This window comes from Eumetopias jubatus, unplaced genomic scaffold (assembly GCF_037043125.1).
Source record: "Eumetopias jubatus isolate StellerSeaLion01/CBP00866 unplaced genomic scaffold, mEumJub1_p1.0 scaffold_3, whole genome shotgun sequence".
Taxonomy (NCBI): Eukaryota; Metazoa; Chordata; class Mammalia; order Carnivora; family Otariidae; genus Eumetopias; species Eumetopias jubatus.
Genome location: NW_028274809.1, coordinates 179,750,151 through 179,767,995, shown reverse-complemented (window position 1 = coordinate 179,767,995; position 17,845 = coordinate 179,750,151). Strand labels below are relative to the sequence as shown.

At 42.9% G+C, this 17,845-nt stretch overlaps 1 protein-coding gene across 1 annotated transcript in view; it reads right to left on the bottom strand.

The window, feature by feature from the left end:
- DNAJC3 (DnaJ heat shock protein family (Hsp40) member C3) overlaps positions 1-16,171 on the bottom strand; it is a 71,275-nt gene extending 55,104 nt beyond the window's left edge. Inside the window, exon 1 of the mRNA XM_028112077.2 lies at positions 15,962-16,171. Coding sequence (XP_027967878.1) covers positions 15,962-16,043 — 82 coding nt within the window. The 5' untranslated portion in view covers positions 16,044-16,171. The remainder of the gene's footprint in view (positions 1-15,961) is intronic.
- Positions 16,172-17,845: the final 1,674 nt, after the last annotated feature.

The window sequence follows — 17,845 nt, the reverse complement described above, 5'->3', positions numbered from 1 at the left end:
GAGACCAGGATGGCTACCCCAGAGCAACAGGAAGACAGTACTGTAAGATGAGGGCCTGACTGTATGGCTTTGGTTTCACTCTGGGTAAAATGGGGAGCTACTGAGGAATTCTGAGTAGAATAACATGATCTGTCTATGACAATTATCAGTGTGCTACTTTCTCTGCTCTCAATTCATCCATCAGTACCTGGCTTTAAAAATGGACTGGTTTTTAAGCATTTCTTCTTTATACTGAGCACAATATTACACTCTGTCACAGTAAAATGTACCAAAGGGGCATTGCAGGAAGGACGCTTTCTGGATCTTGTTGCTGTCTTTATTTTTTTCTGGCTCCTGCTGCATGGTGCAAATGGGAGGATATCCAGTGGTGCCCTATCCTAGCCATGTGCCCACAGGTCCAGTCCCTCAGCAACCTGGCTGGCTTGACTGGGCACTATCTCCCAATGAGGACATCATACACTCCAGGCTGCATGCCCACAACAGCACCCCAACTTCCCATACTCACAGGCCAACCAACCTAGGCTCACCTATACCTGAGAAGGTTATTTCCTGCTTGCTCAGCTACAGTGGACCAGCTCTAGTCCCAGCAACTCAGCAAATTTTTCTATCAGCAACTTTAGGTTGCACCTGTAACTTTTCCAATAAAATCTAAACCCCAGACTTGAGTAGGGGGATCCTCTCTCAGTTGGCCCTTCTTTGGGGAATATCCTGTAGAGCTTTGTTTACATCTTTATAGTTATTCTCCTATCATAACTTAACAATTCTTTATATTAAACTTCCCTCTTTTAAAGTACTCTGTGGTCTTGGTCTCCTGAATGGACCCAGACTTATGTACTGTTGGCACTGGGGAGTGGTCCTAGCAGACAGACCCACAAAGATAGGGTTGTTGTTTTTTTTTAAAGATTTTATTTATTTATTTGTCGGAGAGATAGAGAGCACAAGCAGGGGGAGTGGCAGGCAGAGGGAGAGGGAGAAGCAGGCTCCCCGCCGAGCAGCGAGCCCGATGCAGGACTCGATCCCAGGACCCTGGGACCATGACCTGAGCCGAAGGCAGTCGCTTAACCGACTGAGCCACCCAGACGCCCCAAAGATAGGTTTTGAGAACTGGTTTGGTCATGCCCTTGAGCCTCTTGAGTGCAGTGCTGAGCTCACTGTCAATGAGAAATAAGATGTCAGTAATCCATAGCAGGTATTAGAATCAGAATTAATCACGATACCATTTGTGGTGCACAGTAATCACATGCTAACTGGAAAACCAAGCTAACTGGAAAACCAAGGCTGCTGCACTTGACCCCAATGACAATAGTGAGGAAGGTAAGGACTGTGGTGCAGGAGCAGGGGGGGTGGGGTCTTTCAAGTGTACTAGAGCACTTAACAGAGAGAAAGAACCTGCTAGCTTGAACCCTCAGCTCAAAGTCTCCATGAGCTTCCACGGCAGCCCTAAAACAATCTATTTTGGGTAGCCACAGAGCTGATCTAGCTGAAAATCAAACACAAAATTTAATTGAATGTGTATAGAAGGGTGCATATGGAAACTAAGAAGCCAAGCATTTCTCTTTTACAGTGAGCATGATGTTAAGCTATTCAGGGTGTTAAATGGACACTGCAGAAAAAAAAAAAAAATCTTTGGAACAGTCATCTCTTGGGAAAGTGAGAGAAAGGACACACTGGGAAGGGGCAAGAGAGAACCTCCTGGGGTGATGATAATGTTCTAATTTTGATAGAGGTATGGGGTACACTGGGATGTGCAATTATCAAAACTTAGCAAATAGATACTTAAAATATGGACAATTACACATAAACTTTACATCCAAAAAAGCTGTTGATGATATGCATGTTAAAGTATTTAGGGGAGGAGTGCCTGGGTGGCTCAGTCGTTAAGCATCTGCCATTGGCTCAGGTTATGATCCCAAGGTCCTGGGATGGAGGTCTGCATCAGGCTCCCTGCTCAGCGGGGAGTCCGCTTCTCCCTCCCCCACTCCCCCTGCTTGTGTTTCCTCTCTCGTTGTCTCTGTCAAATAAAAAAATAAAATCTTAAAAAAAAAAAAAGTATTTAGGGGAATGAGTACTGGTATTATTTTGAAATGTATTTTTAAAAAAGAATTAATGGATGGATAGAGAAAGGCCCAGATGGATATGTGTTAAAACCAAGTATGGTACTTGTATTAATGGTAGAATCTAGGTGACAGATACAGGAATGTACACTAAAAAATTCTTTCAACTTTGTGAAATGTTTAATAATAAAAATTTAGGAAAATATATAGTGTTAGGGGAACACACACTGGATTCTGTAAGGACACAAGTTAAGGCACCTAACACCTATAGTTAAAAGAAATTTAAAATGCAATTTCTCAGTCACACTAGTCACAGCTTAAGTGCTGGAAAGCTAGTGATAGTACAGGAAACACTGCAAACAATACAGAACATTTCCTATCATCATAGAAAGTTCTATTGGACAACACTGAGGGGGGGTTTCCTGAGGTCTTACCTGAAACCTGAAGGAAAAATGGGAATACCACCAATAAGACCAAAAGGTCTTAACAGGGAAAAAAAACCAACATTCCAAACACAAAGAACATTGCATTTAAATGCCCATAAGTAAGAGAATTAAGGAGGCTTTCAGAGAAATTAAAGTCCTACATTTCGGGTAGCTGTCCTCTCCGTCATGATTTCATTATTCTGGAGTGGGTCGCTTCAGGTGCTAGGTAAGTCTCATAAATAGCCGGAGGGAGAGGGAAACCATAAGGTATGTTACAATAATCCAGGTGACGTGATGGTGATCTGACTGTGGAGTAGCCATGGAAATAGAGAAGAACAGACTGCTCAGAGAAAAAGAGAGAAAGAAGACTACACATGGCTTACAGCGACTGGATGTGGAAGCCAAGTGAAGAAAGAACAAGAGTCCAGGATGCCCACGGCAACTATGTGAGAGCAACTATGTGTGCCTGCCATTTAATCAGCAAAAGCAACTGAACTCTTTTCCTCTGCTACAGCAAAGAGCGGAAAGAAATTCACTTTATCTTGCTATTTGCCCTACTGAACAAAGTAGCTTTTTCAGCTTTCAGTGTTCCTAGTTCCTGTACGGTATCTTATTTCCCTGGGTCCCTGATGGACCCCTCCAGGCAAGGAAGAAAGGGAAGAAGGGGAGGGAGGCAAGGAGGGAACCTTAACTTGATGGCCTCAAAAACTTAGGGTCCTGAAGAGCCCTGTTTGTCTGGGGCAACAACATAAAGATGTCTAAACCATTTAAGACTGTATGGGTAACACTTAGAGAAATTAGTTGGAGTTTTCAATGGGCTAGGAAAGCATTTGCTCTCCCTTTTAAAATGAGAATATAGACTCTTGCTCTGAAAATTCACTATGCAATAAAGATTCAGAAACCAGTTCTACTCTGACAGGTCACCTGTAGTTCCACCTAATTCCATACCATATCCAAAAATATAACCTGCTTTTCATAATGAAGATTACAGAAACGACTATATTTCATTCAACAAATGATACTGAATATACACTATGTGTCAAACTGTGGCCATAACAGAGATGAATAGGGTGGTCTTTTCCGAAGAGGCAATGAGGAAATTCCGCCAGGCTTCAGCCATTTGTGAGAATGCTCTAGGCAGCAGGGTTTCCAGCAGTGACTGCAGGAAGACAGGCTGCTTCTGAGCATTACACTGGCATCTCTGCAACATACTGAAGTCTTTATAGAATACATAATACGAAGAATGGGACTGACTTCAAAGTAATCTTGAAAGGAAAATGAAAGTACAGGTGAAACAAGATCGGCCATACGCTGATAATTTTTGAAGCTGGGCAAAGTACACCAGGGTACACAATATTATTCTCCCTACTTTTTAAGATTTTCCCAAACCAAGTTTTTTAAAAAATTTAAATCCCTTCAATAAAGAGAAAACCAGCAGATAAAAATCTCATACATTAAAAAAAAAATGTTCTGAAGTGGACCACAGGGACTAGATCAGGACAGCCAACTGAGAACACGAGCCTATCTCCCAACGTGCTCAAATTCCAGAAATGACAGAAGTTATTTAAAGAATACATGCATAACCTTTCCAGGGGGTGGCGGGGACTTCTAAAAGTGGATGGCCATCAGAAAAACAGACATTTTAGGGGACAAAAAAAAAAACACACGGAAAGGAGAGGATAGGGTTAGTGGGCAAAATCACATCCAAACACCTTCCGGAGGGAAGGGTGCCATGGAGGTGGATGCGGTTCTTTGAGTGCTCCAAACTCTGACACAAGGAAAAGGAAGGAACCCTTGGATTTCCCGGCCTCCAGCCAGGCAATGAGTCTTCTCCCACAATCAGTATTCACAGATTGGCAATGAGCAATTCTGAAATTTACAAAGATGATAAAATCAATCTTTAAGAAACTAACACCAAATAAGAGATTTAAGGGGAAAAAATAAGTGGGACAAACAGGAAAAAAATTTCTAAAAATGAATATAATTGACATTCTTACAACTTCAAAAGATGCAGCATTCATAAAAACCAGACCAAGTATTTTTGCACTTACTGCTCTTGCAGTGGATAAAAAGACAGATAAACCCATTTCTAAATGCCCTGACAAGCTGCCAGAGGAAAGGAGGAAGACTTAATATAGACAAAGGGGTCAAATAAGTCTCCCCTGAGAAGATAATGTTTGAGTTAAAAGGCAATGGAGCTGGGGGGTGGGGGGAGGATCCTGAATGACAAATGCCTCCAGCAAGCCAAAATATGACCAGGCAAGGAGCACAGAGCAAGTGCAAAGGGCTTAGTGTTATGATGGGGGAACACACCTTCAAGGAACCAAAAGGAGGCTCAAGCATATCAGGAAGGACAGAGAATACAGGCAAGGTAGATCACACTGGGCCTTTCAGGCCCTGGTAAGAAATTTACAGTTTATTCTAAGTAAAAAGAGACGTCATTAGAATGGGTTTTATCAAGAAACTCATTATGTGATTTACATTTTAAAAAGATCCCATCCAGGGCTGTGTGGCCACAGGGTGGAAGAGATTCAAAGCAAGCCAGGATGGAAAGAAGTGTGGGAGTGTGAACTAAGGATAGCAAGTTGCCTAACAGTACATGTACTCTGATTTTATGCTTTAAAATATATATATACGGGTGCCTGGGTGGCTCAGTCGGTTAAGCGGCTGGCTTCGGCTCAGGTCATGATCCCAGGGTCCTGGGATCAAGCCCCGCATCGGGCTCCCTGCTCAGCAGAGAGCCTGCTTCTCCCTTTCCCTCTGCCTGCTGCTCTGCCTACTTGTGCTCTCTCTCTCTCTGTCAAATAAATAAATTTAAAAAATAAAATATATATATAACATGTAATTCTATATTTTTTTCCAGTAAAAATGTATTAATGTACTACTAATACAGTAAAAATTTAATAGTGTGAACTGAGGAACGTGTTTGTTAAAGATGATCCTGATTGAATAATCACTTGCAACTGAAAACTCTTAAAAGAATATTTGTAAACACTACAGACATATTTTACAATTAAGCAGGTAATTAACTCAAGAAAGAAAAGCAAAATAACCTATCCTCCTTTCAGCGACTGTGAAGCTGGGGAGATTCCGGTCCAGATGTCACTGTCCTCCTACCCTTTGACCTTTCCCCAAAGCATCTCAATAAAATGGTTTGATTCCCCCAAAACAACAAAACCCAACCTCAAATGTTTTTGTTAAACTATAGTTCAAAGGGACAGCACTGTAATCAGATACTGCCGAGAATATAGGTGAGATAGATCCTAACACTTAAAACAGTACTTAGCCTTTATAGATTCTAAAATATTTATGAATGAAATGATGGCATGTATGATAGGTTTCAAAATAATCCATGGGTATAGATAAAATAAGATCAGTCATGAGTTGGTAATTGTTAAAGCTAGGAGATGGGTACCTGGGGGTTCATATACCATTCCCTCCTTTTGTAAATGTGTCAAATTTTCCATAATAAAGTTTTATATTCAATCTCTTTAAGGGACTAGGGGCGGGGATATTAAAACAGTTAAAGCGGTACCTGGGTGGCTCAGTCGTTAAGCGTCTGCTTTCGGCTCAGGTCATGATCCCGGGGTCCTGGGATGGAGCCCCGTATCGGGCTCCCTGCTCCTCCCTCTCCCGCTCCCCCTGCCTGCCTGTGTTCCCTCTCTCGCTGTGTCTCTCTCTGTCAAATAAATAAATAAAATCTTAAAAAAAAAAAAGTTAAAGATAGCTCATTTTCATTTTTTAAATATAATTTCTAATATGAACTACCCATCCATAAACATTTATAGTTCCTAGTGTAAAAACAAAAATCTGTGCATCACTCATGTTGAGAAACAGGTATATAGAAACCAAGGTAAATTACACGAGCAAATGACTGAGAATCAAATAAGAATGATGAAAGCTCTGTATATGAACTCTGGAACAATTCAGCCTATTACAGGGGGTACAAGTAATTATAGGGGCACGTTGACGGGACTCTGTGTATTCTCAAAACGCAGGGGGTAGGAAGGGGGTAGTCAAAATAGCATAAGCTTTCAAACATTTCCCTATCACATTTTCTCAAAGGAAAGATCAGATCAACGCACTGAATAGAGGATTCCATTACTTGAGGAAGGAAGAAATTTGGGTATGAGATAAACTATTAGTCAAAATGCCTTCCTTATCCAACTATGAAAACGTTTAACACGAAAGATGTAACAGAAAGAATTAAGAACCTATTATGCGCTAGATACTTTCGGTGTCATAATTTCACTTAATTTTCACAATGACCATAGAAAGTGAACATCTTTCATACTCTTATAACTCAGGAAACTAGGCTCCAACTCATCCTGCTGGAAGACTCACAGTAACTGTCAAAACAATTCAATTCCAAAGTCCAGCTTTCTTTTCAGCACAGCCCATGATCCTTTCCCCTATAATCCAGGCTAGGTGCTCCACGGTTACTAAGCCCTGGATGCTTCACTCATGCAACCCATCATTTAATATAACATTTCAGCAGAATGGTTTGCAACCTCCAAGGTTGATCTGAACCTAAGTTTAGTGGGAGGCAAGAATGCATTTGCAATGTTCTTTGAACTGTTATATCAAGCTATTTCAAGATAGACATTCCTCACTGAGAGTCATTGTGGTTTCCTGCTTTCACAGTGCTTGGAAGGAACCAGAGCTCAACCCACCGGCTCTCTACCACCTCCTCAAAGTGCCCTCAGAGGACCCCTTCTTGGCCACCCATCACAATTATGCATTCCTCTTACAGATGTGCCAAAACTATAACCAGGAATCAGAGACACCATCAACTGCCAGATCAACCTGGAGCTCTATGCCTATGTCTACCTGCCCATGTCTTACTGCTCTGACCCCAATGGTGTGACTTTGAAGAACTTTGCCAAATATTTTCTTCACCAACCTCAATAGAGGGAACATGCTCAACAAGGTGGCCAAATCCCAAATTCTTCAGGATATCAAGAAACCAAACCATAGTTAACTGGGAGAGCTGTCTAAATGCAATGGAGTGTGCAAATGTTACGCATGAAAAAAAGCATAAATCTGTCACTACTGGAACTGCACCAACTGGTCACTGACAAAAATGACCCCTATTAATGTGACTTCATTGACATTCATTACTTGAATGAGCAGGTGAAATCCATCAAAGAATGGGGACCCTGGAATCTGGTATGGCAGAGTATCGCTTTGGTAAGTGTATCCTGGGAGACAGGACAATAAGAGCTAAGCCTTAGGCTGGCTTCTGATAGCCATGGGGCTGACTTCCTTGGTCACCAAGGCCAGGCATGCATGCAGGGGTGACCTTTACCTTTTCTCTAAATTGTACCAAAACATCCACTTAAAGTTATTTCATTTGTACTAGTCCTTCAAATAAAATTTGGTATGCCCTCCAAAAACGTTAGGTCATTCTGTCACCCCAAAAGTTAAATTACTCTTCAAACTAAATTTCTCTCACCTTCTAGGATTAAAAGAGGTTTCCAGATTTCTCTCCCTTCTGAATAAAACTCGGATCTTTATTACGTTATAATTTTATCCAATATAATTTCCATTTATATTGTGTAAGTAAATACAACTTCCTCTAAGAAAATCTTCCATGGCCTACCCCAATCATCCAGAATTATTATTCCTTCAGTGCATCTCGGTCACATTTCCATAACAGATTCTGCCGCAGTGTAAGTGTTGTTGTGTAGGCTCCTTTCTCCCTGCAAAAGATGGTGTGCCTCCTAACTGGGATCTTCCCCTGACCTTCCACCAAATCCAGCCCCCATGCTGCTGCCAGAGCAATCCTTCCAAAATGCACTCCTAATAAAAATTATGCAGTATTTTCACATCACTGGCTAGATTCAGTCTAAACCCCTTCAGATCTAAAGGCAGACAAGACCCTTCATGATCGGATCCCATGATGTGGGTCCAGCCTCACCATCCCTCACTCCTCCACCTCTTACTTTACACCCCTAGGCCATAATGAACTGGTTGTACTTCCTTGAACAGACTATATTCTCATGCCACATCAGTTTGCATTTGCTGTTCCACGAAAAGACCTTTCCCACTTGCCCCCTGGGAAATTGCTCCTCCTCCAACAGGACTCCGCCCTCAAATGCTGGCTCCTCTGTGAGACCCCCTCTAACTACTGCAGTGAGAGGGTGGCGAAAGCCCCTTCTATGCTCCTATGACATCACCACACTCAAAAGTACATGACTTCACTTTGCAATACCACCATCTCAATATATTGACCTTCACAGTTTGCCAGCCTCTCATAACCCCTGATACCCCAATCCAGATAAAAAGTGAGTTTGAGAGAAGAAACCATCTTTTCTTCTTTATATCACCCAGTTCAATACCTTGCACAACTGGACACTCAATATTCACTGAGTGAGTGTACCTATCTTCCTTCTGACTTAAAAGTATCACAAGTCATCCAATCAATAGAATTGATGTCTGGTTTAGTTCCTCCAGCATGGGCTCAACCACCTGAAGGTTTCCCAGGCAGCTGCAGATTTGAAACAATTCTGTCTGCAGATTATTCAACACAACCCCCTGCTGACTGGAGTAACTTCAAGTAGGAATCCCTTCAGACCCCAGAAAGTCTGTTCTTTTTTGTAGTAAAATGAATCTTTGGATGGTTTTCTAAACCACTTTTCATGAACCGGTGAATATTCAAAGGAGAACTAAATTTGAAGCCTGTACAAAAACTTATCCCTAAACAGGTGCCACATGAAACTTCTACCTTTATCAGTCCTTAAATCTACTTCTCTAAATTTTCATAAATTTCTATTTCACAAGGGTAATTATTTTATATACACTGACAGAGGCATACAATAAAATACTTAGTGTAAAAGTTTAAAAAAAAAAAAGAAGAGAATCCAAGGTACATAATAACAATCATCAAATCAAACTGATACTACCAAACATTCATAAAGACATTAATACGTAAAAAGAAAAAATTATTTGTAAGTTGTGGCTGTTTCTGTAGTATCTCAACCCTATTTTGAGCCATGGGTACTTTTCTATGCCTTTGCCACATACTAGGAGACAGGGACAAGAGCAGTCTCCTACTTTCTAAGAGATAAAGCAACCAAACATCATGCCTAATCGGCATTAAACAGTAAGTTTCTCCTTAGATGAGCATAACCATAGGTCAGCAAAATATACAGAAAGTGTAAGGAAAAAGGTAGAGTAGCTAAGTCTTTTTAGGAAGTTAGTGTTAGAATCATCATATTTTGGCAAGAAATAAAGAATTTTAAGAAATGTAAAGTTGAGGGACACCTGGGTGGCTCAGTTGGTTAAGTGTCTGCCTTCGGCTTGGGTCATGATCCCAGAATCCTGGGATTGAGTCCGCACTGGGCTCTTTGCTCAGTGGGGAGCCTCCTTCTCCCTCTGCCTCTGCTGCTCCCCCTGCCTGTGCTCTCTCTCTCTCTGGCATATAAATAAATAAAATCTTAAAAAAAAAAAAATGTAAAGATGAGGGGTTAAGAATATGACGTGGTGAGAGTCACAATCAAGAGTTCAAGAACAAGAATGAAAAAGGCAAGAACTAGTGGTCAAATTACTAAGGTTCGAGCTAAGGCCAAGTGACATAGCAGGTAGCAAGCCCAGTGTGGTTATTCAGATTGGAGCACTCAGAATGAGAAGGACAAGAGGGGCTCCTGGCTGGCTCAGTCAATAGAATGTGTGACTCCTGATCCTGGGGTTGTGGGTTCGAGCCCCATGTTGGGTGCAGAGATTACTAAAAATAAAATCTTTAAAAAAAAAGTATGTGATGGATGAGGAAAACACAAAGGTCATCCTACAAAGGCACATGAGGCAAAAAAGACAAAATACTGTTTGAAATAGATCTGATCTGAATCCAAGATTCAAGCAAGATGGGGTAGAGTCTAAAAGAAGTCTCATGGCAAAAACACAGAAAAAGTGGAAATTGGCCACAGAAAGAGCAATAAGTGCAACTAAGTACAACTAAGGACTGATGACATAACAGTTTCAATAAAAATACACTGAGGCGGAAACCCTAAACATCTCTTTCCAGTCACTATGACCCAAAAAGTGGTTGAGCCAAATTGAAAGGAAGAAAAGACTGAGTAGTTGTGCGGTACATCTGAACTAAATGCACTAAAATCTTCCTAAGTGAACTAGGAAAATAAAATCTGTTGTAACCAGGTTTGCTCAATTTCAATGGACATTACTTGTCTTTGCTTCAGTTAACTGTGAACACAAACGTTTTGACAGTATCCCTTGAGTTTCAACTTAGAAAATAAGTTTAGAAGAGTCCATGCAAAAAAAAAAAAAAAAAACGAGCTTAAATAGTCAACTTCACTCATCCATTTAAAAAATATTTATTGCACATCTACTTCATGTCAATGTGTTTCAGGTAGAGACAAGAGCCCTTTCCACAAAGCTTATATTCTAGAGAGAACAGGCAGGAAAGAAAAGTAAATGTGGTAATTCAGACAATGTGAAGTTTTAAGAAGTAAATTCAAAAAGGTAAACAGAAACTATTAACTGAAGAAGAGAGTCCTTTTTACAGTGTGTCAGGATAGGCCTCTCTGAAATATGAATGTTCATTTGAAGACCTCAAGTGAGGCTTTCCAGATGGTGGGGACAGCAAGAATCAGTCAGAAATGAGGTTGGCACTTGAAAGTAAAAGAAGCTGGTGTGGGGGCGCCCAGATGGCTCAGCCGGCTAAGCATCCGACCCTTGATTTCGGCTCTTGTCATGATCTTGGGGTCGTGAGACTGAGCCCTGCAAAAGGTTCCGTGCTGGGCATGGAGCCTGCTTGAGATTCTCTCTCTCCCTCTCTCTCTAGGCCCCTCCCCAACCCACCCACACCATCCCTGCTCTCTCCCTCTCTAAAAAAAAAAAAATATATATATATATATATATAAAATAAATTAAAGAAGTTGGTGTGGTGAGAGCCTAATGATGAGGGGAAGATTACGATAAGCGGTGTAAGTAAGCAGGAGTCAGACAGTAAGGCTCTGCAGTTATCCTGCGGGAACGTGTTGAAGAGAGAACAGAAGATGAGGAAATAGAGACTATCAGCAGCTCTTCAAAGTCCTACTGTCTACAGAAGCAAAGACACAGTTCAGTAGCTGAAGGGACACATGACATCAAAGAACAGTTTAGGATGGAAACACTACAACACGTTGGAGTGCTGATGTTAAAGATCCCACAGAGAGAAACAAAGTGATGACCCAGGAGAGACACACTAACTCTAGGAGCAGTACTTTCAGAAGATGAGAGGAAATGGAATCCGGGGCATAAGTATAGGAATTGGATTTTGCCAGGAATAGAGATGCTTTATCCATTTTAATATAAGAAAAGTAGCAGACTGGGTATAAATATAGGTAGGCTGGTGACTTTAGTGGAAGAAAGAAAAGGAAACTGCCCTGTGGTGGCTTTCAGTTTCTCAAATAAAGACAAGGTCTAAAAGAATGAGGTAGGTACAGAGGGAGGAAAGGGGGGGTTACATTGGAGATTTAAGGAAAAGAAAAGGTCTGAAATGCTGCTTTTCAGGAATGGACATATTAGGGAATTGTAGGAATGCTGGCAATATTGAGTGTGCATTTGAAATTGAGATTATATGCTTACAGTGAGACCAGTCAGCAAGGTTATTTCCATTTTTCTCCAGCCATGTTCAACTCTGAGGTACAACAAACAAGTTGGCCAAGTTGGGTTTCACAGGTGTCAAATTTTGCCACATGAGTAAAACAAAATACAGGGGCAAGGAAACTAAAAGATGTTTGCAGTGGAGTGACTATAAGGTGGACCAATAAATCTAAATTGAGAAGAGGGAAGAGGACATGCATACTTCACAAAGCATGTCTTATACCCTTGAGTGGTCTGTAAACTCAATGGCAAAACCATGAGTTCAATACTATATCTCACCAGAAAGCACTACAGTGTAAGCCTCCGCTGATTCCCATATTCCAGAACCCCAAATGACACAAACTTATCAGATGTACAAAACATTTTTTTTAAACCAGCTTTCTAAAGATCTTGAAAGAAAAATAAATCTACAGTTGAAATGTCTTAGTTCTAAAGAGCAGGTGATTGGGTTCCCATATTTCCATATAAACAAAGATAAACTGCTGGACATTAATCAAAGGAAAACCATGACAAAATAAATTAAACTTAAACACAATTAATTCACTTCATATGAGAAAATAAAGCCTAATAATTACTGCAGGGAATCCCATCTCAGAACAACCACCCCTGTCCCACAGAAAAAATTTTACTGCATTTCAGGGCCTTGCTCAGCAAATGCTAGCTAGTCAAGTGAACTGGAACTTTTACACTACTATCTATAGCCTATCACATTAAAAGAACTCTAGAAGCCATCTGACCATCTACTAAAATACTCAGTGTGTATAAATTACTTAAAAGTCATTCATTTTCCCTACTTTATGTTTCTTTACAAATTTAAATAATGCCAGAAAAACCTAGAGAAACAAAGCGTATTTTAAGTAGGTTAAATGAATATAAAAATTTCAATATCATTTATACCTACAGATTTCCAACTATCCTTTACCTATGGCCAAATAAATGGTTTAGTCAGGTCAGTTCAGTGAAATACAGAAAAACTGGGTCCAGGAAGCATGTTAAGGAAGAAAAAAAAGATAAAAGGCTGTGTTCCTACTCAAGGCACCACACAGAACAAACCATTAGCAAAGAATTAAAATAGCTATGTTATCTGTAACATGAGAATACTAGATACTACTAAAGTTTTCTTTCTGCTCCAAAAATTCTATTCCTAACCTAGTGCTTTGGACTTCTTTCAAAGGCCTTTTTGAAAGACAGTGCTAAAAGACGTAATCTTTGAATTCATAAGACTATTACATAGTCTTCTTTCTTTGGATCACAATTAACAGAAAAGCCTGGCGGGGGGCTACAAAGACGAATATTTTTAAATCAGAAAAAAACTAGGCCAACTAAGCTAATTACTGGTGATCCTCTCTGTCGCATGCAACTCTGTGTTTCACACTCACTATTCTCACACCCTTCTCCTTCATCTCCTCTCCCTCTGAACCTCAGACCTATATCCCCCTGGAGAACTCTGAGGCTACTGAAACCAAACACAACTTACTTTGGAAAACAGGAGTTAACAGTTTGTCAATTCAGGTCAAAGGTTCTTTCTTACCTTTATATCCTCATCACCAAATTTAGTGTCTAGTATATGCAGACACCTAACTTTACTCCTCTATATGACTTATTAGACCAGTGATTCTCACCAGTGATTACTTTTTAGAAATGTGAAATTTCAGGTCCCACCCAGACCTACTGAACCAGAAATGCTGAGAGGGGAACCCAGCACTCTGCTTTAAAAAGCCCTCCAGTTAAGATTCTGATACACACTCAAGTTTGAGAACCACTGTATTAACATGACAGGAAATCATCTCATTACCCCCAGTGGCAAACAAACCAAAAAAAAAAAAAAAATGCTGATTTCTCTCAGCTGCTACCACTTACAAATGCTGGGGCCCACATGATACACAAGATGAACTTTAGAGTCAAATAACTGAGTTTAACTTATGGTTGTTGGATTTAACAGCTCTGTGACATTATAGCTAAAGTTCCCTCATCTGTAAAGTAGAAATAGTATCACATACCTCCATGAATGAGAGCTCACTTATAGAAAGACGCCTGGCACACAGAAGACCTTTAATGAATTTAACATCTTTTTCCTTTTTTTCCTACTACCTGTACCAGGTTCCCTGATACTTCATACAGGCAATGCTCCTCAAGAACAGCACTCTGGCACTCCTCTGAGAATGCCTTCTACACAGAAAAACTCTCTAATGAAGTTTTTCTTATGGAAAATACTCTAGGAGGGAAATGAAGTACTGAGTCCTACAGAACAGCCATTCCAAAAAGGTAGTCCAAAAGCCAGTAGGAAAAGCAAGTCATATAAAAGTGTGCACTTTCATAACTTAAAAAGCATAAAACAGAACATAGGCAACTTTCTCTTAAGTGGTCAAAATAAAGCACTTGTCGTAACTGGACAAAATGTGACACTTGGGCGGAGAGGGTGTTAACATTAGAAAATGCAAGAGAACTGGAATACATGGCCCATATTAAAGTGGTCCGGGCATTCAAAGTTCAATTCCCTAGATTGTCTAGGGCAACCTAGACAACTTCTTTGTCCCAATGTTGTCACGATTATATGTTCTGATATGGGGTCACCAGGAGAACAATATTAGCACTGCCATGAATGAGACCTAAAATGTGGAGAATGTATTTCTTTTTATTTCTTTTTTATTTTTTTAAAAGATTTTATTTATTTATTCATGAGAGACACACAGAGAGAGAGAGGCAGAGGGAGAAGCAGGCTCCCCAAGGAGCAGGGAGCCTGATGCGGAACTCGATCCCAGGACCCCGGGATCATGACCTGAGCCGAAGGCAGATGCCTAACCATCTGAGCCACCCAGGCGCCCTACTTTTTTTTTTTTAAGTTTGGAATTTTGAGGGGATTTTACCATAAACAATTCCCAACTGTGGTTCCTCAGTCCCTCCAAATCTAACATTAAGTCTCATATTGAAATACGTGACCCCCTTGACTAACTAGTCCTTTTCATAGGAATGAAAGCAGATCAGTGCATGTGATACGACATTACACTCGTGTATTTCTTGCAGTCCCCAGGCTGGAAGCATTAGTTCAACTGGCACTTTCAGCTTTAATTCTTACTGCTCTCGCTGACATCTATGATGGGACAGCCCTCTGCTTTTGCTATTCTGTTAGAGTAGCCAACAATTCAATCTGTAGGACTCAAGCTTAATTTAAGCGTTCCGTGCCTTTCAAGGGGACCTTTTTTCAGAGAACTCGGAAAAGGAAAGCCAGCCGTAAGTTGAAGGGCACCATGCTGGGAGTAGTAAAACCACAAACTTCGTGCCTCGCCCTCCGGGAGCTTGAATTCCAGCACCCGATCCTTAACGCACCAACCCAACAACTTCTATCCACGATACACACTAATGCGAGGGTTACTCAACTTTTAACAGTCAACACTGTCCCCTCCACTGAGCGCAGTCGGACACACTGCCCCCCCCCTCCCCGGAACTCCAAAGCGAAAGAGGCCTCCCCTTTGGCCACCTTTACTGCCTCCTCTAGCACCACCGACAAGTGTCCACAGAGGGTCCCAAGCAAGGCTGGGACCCGACGGCTGCTCCGGTCTCCGCGTCCCACGACTCTTAGGAGTCGCTGCCGGGTGCCCCGCTCCCCCGCACCCCCTCGACCTCCTTCGGTCCCGCTCCTCACTCGGAACCCGTCCGTCCCCGCCGGGCGGCCCGCCGGTCCCACCGCCTCTTCCCCAGACAAACCCGGAACCGGGTGCCGGCCCCCGCCCAGGGGCGGTCTCAGGCCCAGCCGGGCCGCGCGGACTCCCCGGCTCCCGCCCAGCCGCCCCGAGACTCGCGCCCGGATGCAGGCGGGGAGGCGCCAGGGGGCCTGGCCCAGGCGCCCACCTCCCCCGGCCAGGGCAGGACAGGACTCACCTTCGTACTGCAGGTCCACCAAGACCAGCAGGAAGGGGAACACCGAGCCCAGCCGGCTGGTCACAGAGCCGGGGGCCACCATGTCCGAGGGCGCGGGCGGCGAGAGGGAGAGAAGGTGCGGGGCCCACCAGCCCCGCCGGCGCTAAGGCTGCAGCTGCGCCCGCCCGCCGTCGGCTCTCGCTCAGGCCTAAGCGGCAGCTGGCGCCCAACGAAGGAAGGCAGCGGTGGGCGGGGCCCGGGCGACGCTACGCCCCGAGCGCAGCCGCCGCCCAATCGCCTTCTTCCCGGCCGCTCTCCTACTGGGCTCGCCGGGGTCGTGGTTCGCGTTGATAGGCTGCGGGGGCCGCCGCCCCGCCCCATCTCTGATAGGGTAACGTGGAGGCACGGGACGAGGCTGCGTCCGCTGGTCGTGGAGCTGTCAGGGAGCTCCAAACGGCCGTGGCCGGTCGGAGGGAGGAGGCCCCGGGGCGTCTGTGCGGTGGCCGCCGAGTCCGCATGCGCAGGCCGCGGATGCCTTTTCGGGTTGCTCCCGGAGCTGTAGGTTAGCGAGGAGGAGGTTTTCCGTGTGCTGTTTAGAGAGGCAGGTGAAGCCGCCGCGTCCGCGAATAAAGGGCCAAGCGTCGTCCCAGGAAGCCCGAGCGCCTGGAGTGGAGGTCTCGGAATGGACCGGTGAACAGCACGCTTCACAGAGCCTGCTACCGCCAAGCCGAGCGTCTCGGAAGGAGTACAGCCTCCACTGAAGAGTGCCCGAGAAACGGTCAGAAGCCGGAGCTCAGTAGAGTAGGAGGAACTGATGGAGGTTGAAGCATTTCAGGGACAGCCGAGAAGGATCTTAGTGACCTGAGGCCCGGGAGAATGGCTTGGAAGCCTGGAACACCCCTCCCCACCCCTGGCCAGCGTGCCCAGGAAAGAGAGCAATTCTGGAAGATTCTGCGAGGAAGAAACCAGGAGGCACAGCAGCTAAGAGAGCAGGGGGCTCTGGGGAGTGTAGCCCACGTCAACGGGGGGTTGGGGGGGCGGCAGGAGAGTCCTGTTAGAACGGATCTTGCATCTTGTAGTCATCAGAGGAAACTCAACAAGAGAGCTAGAAACTTGTACAAGATAAGACTCAAGTTACTCAGTTTAGCGTTAAGTTTGTTCAAGGCCATTTCCTCTGGCGTCCCCGGCACAATCCGAAGTGCACGCTATACACCAGTGATGTTTTAGCTGGAGTAAAAGAGTAATGCTTTTCTGTGTTTGTTGTCAAATGCAAACTTACTAGTTTACCAATAAGTATAAAAATGAGTTAAATGAAACGTTCATGTAATATTTATGATAAATACATGAATCTTTGGGCAGTTGGAATGAATAATTGATTTTTTGCAAACTGCTCTGTGTCCACCCCCCCATGTTCATTGCACCATTACTTAAAATAGCCAAGACATGGAAACAACCTAAGTGTCCATTAATAGATGAATGGATAAAGAAAATGTGGCACGCATGCACAGACATGTGCACACACACAGAGGACTATTATTTAGCCATAAAAAGAAGGAAATCTTGCCATTTGCAACAACATGGCTGGACCTTGTGTGCATTATGCTAAGTGAAATAACTCAGAGAAAGATAAATACTGTATGATCTCACTTATATGTGGAATCTAAAAAAAACTCATGGATACAGAGAAGGAATTGGTGGTTGCCAAAGGGGGGAAGGAGGAATGGATGAGGTGATCAAAAAGTTCAAACAAACATCCAGTTATAAGTCCTGTGGATATAATGTACAACATGGAGACTATAGTTAACAATACTATATTGTATATTTGAAAGTTGCTAAAGGAACCAATTTTTTTTAAGATTTTATATATTTATTTGAGAGACAGCGCACAAGCAGCGCACAATCAAT